Genomic DNA, 7,114 nt, shown 5'->3' with positions numbered 1-7,114 from the left:
AGGAAGTGGGTTGACGGGGCCACCCAGGGGCTGTCACGGTGACATCTCAGAAGTCTGGACGTTACCCACCCCCTCTCCGGGCTGTGCTGGCACAATGTCACCCGCCCTGGAGTCAGATAAAGCTTTTCTCACCAGGACTGGCGGGGGGGGGTGGGGGGGTGGATAGGTGATGCACTTTGACCTCCATTTCCCGTCTGTAACGCTGGGTGACCAGGCACGCAGCTTGCGTGAAGCTCAGCGGGCGCTGAGTGAGCTGGCAGAGTGGCATGGAGGCCCCGCCTCCTCCGTGGGCCCCTCCAGCACCTGCTGGTCCCAGGACCCGGAGGCGCACCCCCAGGACTGTTAACATAAGCAAGTCCTCTCGTCCAAATATACAGGATTTATTCAGTCATCAGTACAAAACATCACACAGAAAGCTGCCCCCCGGGTCCCTCTGCGTCGACACGGGCGGCCACTGCCGGGAAGGCCACGTCCGCGCGGCCCTCAGGCCTCGAACACGGCACAGCTGGCGCAGAGCACTTTCTCGTGGACGTCGCTGCAGCTGCAACATCGCAGGGAGGAGAGAAGAGCTGGCGTTAGGGGCTAAGTTGTGTCCCCCAAGTTCACATATGCAGGTGCTACCCCCAGGCCAGAGACCTGACTGGAGATGGGGCCGTTCGCTGCAGACGTAGAGTTAGGAGGGGGCCCCCCTGTGGGCGGGTGTCCTGAGTAAACACACGGGAGAAGGACATGCAGAGGGGATGACGCCAGGACGCGGGAGCCCCCAGCGTGCGGCAGCCCGGGAGGGGGGACAGGTGGGGAGCAGGTCCTTCCCGCGGCCTCTGAAGGAACCACCGTGACACCCATCCCAGACTTCGCGCCCAGAGTGTGAGGACGACGACCAGCAGGTATGTGGACCGAGACAGCCAATGAGCTGCCTGGGGTCCCACCTGTGTGTCTAATTGGATGGAGGCCCCACAGAACCTCCAGGAGTCCAGCGAGGGTTACTGGCCACGATGGCTCACATCAATCATGTAAGGTACGGTGAGGCATCCAGGGATTCGCGGGGAACTCATCAGAGAGGTCCCGAAAGGCCGGGAGACTGGCAACGCGCTACCGGACACCAAGGAGGGCCGTGGGGTCCAAGGCTTCACCGAGAACTCAGAGCCGCGAGCTGGCTGGTTCTCGCTGGGAGCCCCAGAACAGCGACTAGTAGGTGTGGGCGGGACACGCCCGCACCCGGGAGCCAGGGCCATGCCTGAGCAGCTGGCGAGGGGCGGAAGGCGGTGGTGGAGACCCATGGTCTGGCTCCCGAGCCTGGGGACGGCAGTTGGCCTCACGGCCGGGAGCAGAGCCCAGCCCTGGCTGTGGCCCGAGGCCTGCTGTCCGGGCAGCGTGAATGCTGTGGGCAGCGGGAGGGGAAGCAGAGGCTGGCGGGGCACGCACAAGGGGTCCGGCGAGGACACTGCAGGCAGGAGGAAGGTTCCAGCCCAGGGGTCGCCCTCTACCTGCCCTCCTGCCGGGCTCCTGTCCTCAGCGAGGCGGCCACTGGCCACGAGGCCCTGCCCACTGGCTCACACACAAGCAGGAGGAAGCGGCGCATCTCAGTCACGTGCGTGACTCCCAGCACAGCCTCCACACTGGACGGCGCAGTATCCCCCAATCTCTCTTGTTTTTATTGGTGTCAGAGAGGAAGGGAGAGGGATAGAAACATCAACGATGAGAGAACCATTGATCTGCTGCCTCCTGCACGCCCCCTACTGGGGATTGAGCCCACAACCCAGGCCTGTGCCCAGACCGGAATCGATCCTGGGACCCTTCAGTCCACAGGCGACGCTCTATCCACTGAGCACACCAGCCAGGGCCCCGTCTCTGGTCCCCGTCCCTGGGAGCCGCCTTGGGGCCTGGGCCCTTCCCGGGCCACCCCGGCTTTCTGAGCCGTCAGACAGCCCCTGGCTCCCCGAGGCTGGCTGCCAGGCTGTGGGGTCGAAGCTGCTCACAGTTCTACGGACCTGCTCCGAGGCTGGGGGACGTGTCTTCCTGCAGCACAGCTGCCGGGGAGGGACTCACTCAGCCACACACTCGAGGAACGGGCCGAGCACACCCTCCATGTCCTGCTCTGCCGCCCACGCCCTCAGAGGCGGCGACAGGCACCGCGCGCCTGCGGCCTGGGCCGGGGTGCTCGGCGGGGAGACCGAGTGGAGCCACGCGGCCCTGATGCCAGGCTGGAAGGACTGACTGCGCTGCCTCAGACCCGGCCAGGCCACGGGCTGCACTGGGAACAGAGCCGGCCCCGTGACGTGGGCTTCCCGACGACGGACCAGTCTTCACACGCCCCGACCCTGGCTGTGCCCGCCCTGCCCCCTCCGACATCCAACACTTACTCCACGAGCGCGCACAGGGTGCAGGCCACAGCCCCGCAGCTGCCGCAGGTGCGCACGCAGTGCCCGCACAGGGCGCGCTCACACTGGCCGCAGGCCGCCGGTCCGTCCACCGCTCGCACGCACGAGGAGCAGGCCCGGCACGCCGCCCCAGGCGCGTCTGTGAGAAGAAATGCCAGTGGTCAGCGGGCAGGGGCCGCGCAGTGCGGGGCTGCGGGCACTGCTCGACCTCCTCACGCACCTGACCGCCCTGCACCCTCACGGCCCCCTGCGCAGGTCCGGCACACAGCGCTGCTCCCTGAGGGAGCTCCGGGGGTCTGGGACTCCTGCTACTGAACCCCCGACTCTGGGTGCCTGTGCTGAAGGGCCGGCTTCGCCCTGCGTGTCCTGGGGGTCTCGGCTTTCGTCCCGTGCGTCTCAATGTGTGACCCATGTCACAGGTTAACAGAGTCCTGGGTCCCGCCCAGACCCAGGGGTGGCCGGGGACCATGAGCAGCAACACAGGCGACAGCCTGAGGCGCACAGCAACAGGCGGCCAGGCTGTCCCACTCAGATCAGACGGGAGCTGCAGGGGAAGCAGGGGGACGCTCCTGCGGGCCCCGGGGGGTGGGGTGCTGCCCCTTCCGCCGGCAGTCAGGAGCTGTCACAGCTCCCGGTTTGAGTGGCAGCGGGGGCAGGCTCCACAAGGCGGGCCTCCCAGGATCGCCCAGCTCCAGCCCCTGCTGGGCAGATAGCGTCCCTGATGGCGGGACGGCCCCTGCCATGTCCATCTCCAGCGCACCACTCACCGGCTTCGAAGGCCTGGGCTCCCCTCCTGGTCAGTCGGCCGTCTGGTCCGATCAGCATCTGCCCACGTGTGGCCCGAGGGGCCTCCATGGGGCCCGGCTTCGGGGACTCTGGCAGGTCAACCACAGCGCAGCCTTCCTCCCACGCGTGGTCCATGTAGGCCTTGGCCCCGCGGAACAGGAGCTGCCTGGTCTTCTCTGGGGAGACAGAGCCATCCTGTGACACCTTCGCAGCCTGGGGGCCTTTGCACAGCCCCCTCCCGTCCCGTCCCCCCTCCCCCCGCCGTCCTGCAGGCCAGGTGTGGAGGCGCCGCTGCTCCCCGTGACCTGGGCCCACTCTGCCTCCCGCCCTTCCTTCCCCAGGCTCAGCCGCCATCGCCCACAGGGGGGTTTCGGACCTGCAGCCCCCCCCCCGCCCATCTTCCTCCCCCCTCTCTCGAGGTGGCCTCGCCTCCCTGCTGCCCCCCTGCTCCCAGCGCCCACCAGCCAGCCCTGTCCAGCACTGGCAGAGCTGCGTGCTATGGGGCCCACGTCCACAGGCGGAGGCTCCGAGCTGGCCTCCCACCCGGCCCTGTGCACCCCCGTCACTCACTGCGGAGCGGCTCCTGCCAGAGGCCTCAGAACTTTCCAGGCCTCTGGGGGCCCTGGACACCCCGGAGCCGAAGTGGCTGCTCAGCACCCGGAGCAGTGGCTTCCCACCAGGCCTCACGCCGGTCACCCAGGGGCTTTCACAAGATCAAGCGCCAGGGGCCAGCCCCCCAAAGACTTCGTCCTCCCTCCAGAGCCCCAACAGAGCGGGGTGGAGCTGCGGGAAGCGGGTGACTTTCCGTGGAATGGGCCACAACAGTTACCAGGGAACTCAAATGCAGGGGCTGCTGACAGCTTGTCGGCTCCTCCTCCCCGCTCTCCTGTGACCCCTGCACGCACACGGGGAGGCATGGGCCTGGGCCAGCAGCGGTGCTCACAGCCCCGCACAGGAAGCGAGGGCAGAGCAGCGCGGACGCTGGTGGCTGGGGGGACCGGCGGCAGGAGGGGAGGCCTCTCCCCATTCCATCACAAACACCAGGGCCACTTCCTAACTGCTCAGCGGGTACAAATTTGCGCCCCCGACCCCTCGGTAAGGTAAGCGCCACGTTGTAGCTGCCCCACACCACCAACCGCCCCAACGGACGGTCCACAGCATCATCTGCACCAGCGCCCGGGGAGGGGGCCTCCGATAGCTCGCGGCCCTCGCAGACCACCCTGAACTGGACCTTCCGGCCACGCGCAGTCCTCCTGACCTCCCGCTTCCGGGCCGCGGCGGCGTCCCTCCTCTCCTCCCTCCCCGCCGCCCACCTCTCCCCTGCGGGACTCAGCTCAACTCTTCCTCCGCGGGCCCCGGACGCCCGCGCAGTGGCCTGCGGGGACTAGCGCCGGCCGGGCCCCCTGCCCTCCCCCTGCGGCTCCCCCCGGGGCCCGCGCTCCCGGAGGCGGCGCCTCGCGCAGCCGCAGGGCCTGGCCGGGAGGGCACGCTCCTCAAATACCTCCCCGTGGGAACGGGACTTCTGGGAGCTGAGTGCCCCCAGGACGTCCCCCTCCCGGACCTCCCGCTGGGCCCGAGGGGCCCCAGTGCCAGGCAGACCGGCTAGTGCGCGAGTTCGGCATCCCCGCAGGACCGAGCCGGGAGGCGGCACCGCGCAGAGGCCGCTCGTGTGGGGAGGCAGGGACGCGTCGTGCGAGCTGTGGCCACCGCAGGTGGGCGTGGGCGCATTCCCGTCCCGCTCAAAGCTCCAACTCCGGTCCCCCGGCGCCCCCGCTGGCCCCCGGCCTCCCGGGGGCGCGGCCTGTGGGGACCGCCCGTCCCAGCCCCGCGTCGCAGGGAGGAAGCCCGACGCCGCACTCACCGTAGATCTCCCGCGAGTAACGCTCGGAGCACACGCCGCGGCCCAGCTCCTTCCAGCCCACGCGGACCTTGAGCTGCAGCGGGGCCGCGACCCCGAAGGGGCAGCCCCGCTTGGGCATCGCCGCAGGCCAGGGAGTTCGCGTCCGCGCCCGGCCGCCCTCCTGACGTCACAGACGCGCGCCAACCCTCGCGCGCGGCGCTGCGGGGAATAGGCCCAGAGCGAGGGAAGGGGCGGGGCTCCGATGCAGCGCGGCGCAGGATAGGCCGGGGACGCACGGGGGGCGGGGCTGGTGCGCGGCGCGGGAAAAAGCTGGGCGAGTGGGCGCGCCGGGGCTGGGAGAGGGCGGTGTCGTGAGCACGCGGCGCGGGATAGGCCGGTTGGGGGCCAGACTCGAGCCGGGGGGCGGTCCCTGCGTGGGGCGCGGCGCGGGATAGGCCGAAGGCGACTTGGGGGCGGGACTCGCGAGAGGCGCGGCGCGTGATTGGGCAGAGGCGAGCTCGGCGTGGGCGGGGCAGGATGTCAGCTCTTTCCATTTTGTTGGTAAACACCTGTGGGAACTGGTTATGGGTCCTGGTTTACGCCACCAGAGTTAGAGGGTGCTTCCCTTTCTCCTCATTTTCACTCCGTCGGAATCACGGAGGTGGAGAGTGACGTGCGCACGCCCGGGACGTCCCTGGGGAAGGCCTGACGCGACGTCCGGCCCTGCGACGCCGGCGCGGCGGTTCCGACAGAGCCGCGAGGCGCGCGCGGCCTCCCGGGCTCTGATCCGGAAGTGCCTCCCCACAGCCGCGCCGTCCGGCCCCTCCGTCAGGCACTTCCGGTGACGAGGGCTGCCGCCTGGGTCGGAGTGCACCTCACAGGTGACGTCCCGTCCGCCGGGGTGTCCGCCCCCGGGCGGTCGGTGTGTCACGCGGGTGGTGTGTTGTGATACCGCAGTCGACGCGAGACGCCGGTGATCTGTTAACCGTGTCACCCCAATGCGCTTAATTTAAAGGGTTCCGCGCTGACGGTTCAGCCGAACGTGAAGCCCTATTTGCCCGTTGGGTGTCGACTCGTCCGCCGGCGCTGCTGCGCCCCGGCCTGGCCCGCAGGGAGGCTCTCAGGGCACGGCCCCGGTCCTGGGCCCGGAGCCCGTCTCACAGGCTGGCTCCCCGAGGCCTCTCTCCTGGGCGGGGGGACGGCCACCTCCTCCCGGGTCCTCACTGGCCGCCCCTCGGGTGCCTGTGTCCCCGTCTCCTCTTCTTAGGAGTGAAGCATGGTAGGTAAACACTGCTGTTTGGATTTTAACCCTGCCGTCCCGGCTCCTGCACCGCTCGCTCGCTGGAGCAATGGGGTAGCTCCCTGAGCCCCAGACTGGGACCTGGAGGCTCCCCCACGTCACAGAGGTGACCCTCCCTGCCTGAGGACCAGGACCACAGGGGCTGATTCCCGCGGACCCAGAGGCTCCAGGAGCTGAGGCTGCAGATGGCCTTTAGAGATCATTAACCCTGCTCAGTTCTGCTGCTTCTTTCCAACGTCCAGCAGGATGTGGCTGGGATTTGGAACAAAGGAAAATTCTTGTGGTCTGGACCTTTAAAAGGACTTTTCCTGACGCTGCCTACACCTGGGACGGTGCGGTCGTGAGGGTGGCCACCTGCGTGTGGTGCCCCGCGGCCGTCCTGGCCAGCTCAATAAATCCTTGCCTGCTTTTTAATCAATCAGCAGCCTCCGGTGGTTTTATTTTTGACTCCAGGGTTCGACCCCACAACAATAAGGTCACCAACCAGCCTGCTTAGGACCCAACCCGTATGACCTTTCTAAAACTGAACCACTTACTTATCGCTTCTCAGCCTTTTGGCTAAGATCAAGTGTAAAACTGAACCACTTACACGTGGCATCTGAAGTCACGGAACCCAGAAGCAGAGGGTAGAAGGTGGTCCCCAGGGGGTGGGGGAGGGAACGGGGGCGGGGCTGGGGGGCCAGTAGAGGAGGAGCTAGGAGCGGGACCAAGGGAGGGGCTGGGGAGAGGTTAGGGGAGGGACCAGTGGGGGAGGGGCCAGGGGAGGGGCCAGTGGGGGCTGGGGTGGGCGTGGTGGGGAGAGGTTGG

General features: G+C 68.2%; 1 protein-coding gene across 1 annotated transcript; it reads right to left on the bottom strand.

Annotated features, from left to right (window-relative positions):
* Positions 1–364: 364 nt before the first annotated feature.
* Positions 365–5,223, bottom strand: SIVA1 (SIVA1 apoptosis inducing factor). The gene is made up of 4 exons (XM_079767846.1): positions 5,029–5,223; positions 3,149–3,343; positions 2,364–2,520; positions 365–541 (listed from the first exon to the last, which is right to left on the bottom strand). Exons 1-4 carry the CDS (start codon positions 5,144–5,146, stop codon positions 484–486), a joined length of 528 nt encoding a protein of 175 aa, XP_079623972.1. The 5' UTR covers positions 5,147–5,223; the 3' UTR covers positions 365–483.
* Between the last annotated feature and the right edge of the window lie 1,891 nt (positions 5,224–7,114).

This window comes from Cnephaeus nilssonii (assembly GCF_951640355.1).
Source record: "Cnephaeus nilssonii genome assembly, chromosome: 4".
Classification (NCBI taxonomy): Eukaryota; Metazoa; Chordata; class Mammalia; order Chiroptera; family Vespertilionidae; genus Cnephaeus; species Cnephaeus nilssonii.
The sequence above is the reverse complement of the archived record's forward strand: the minus strand, read 5'-3'. Positions and strand labels throughout refer to the sequence as shown.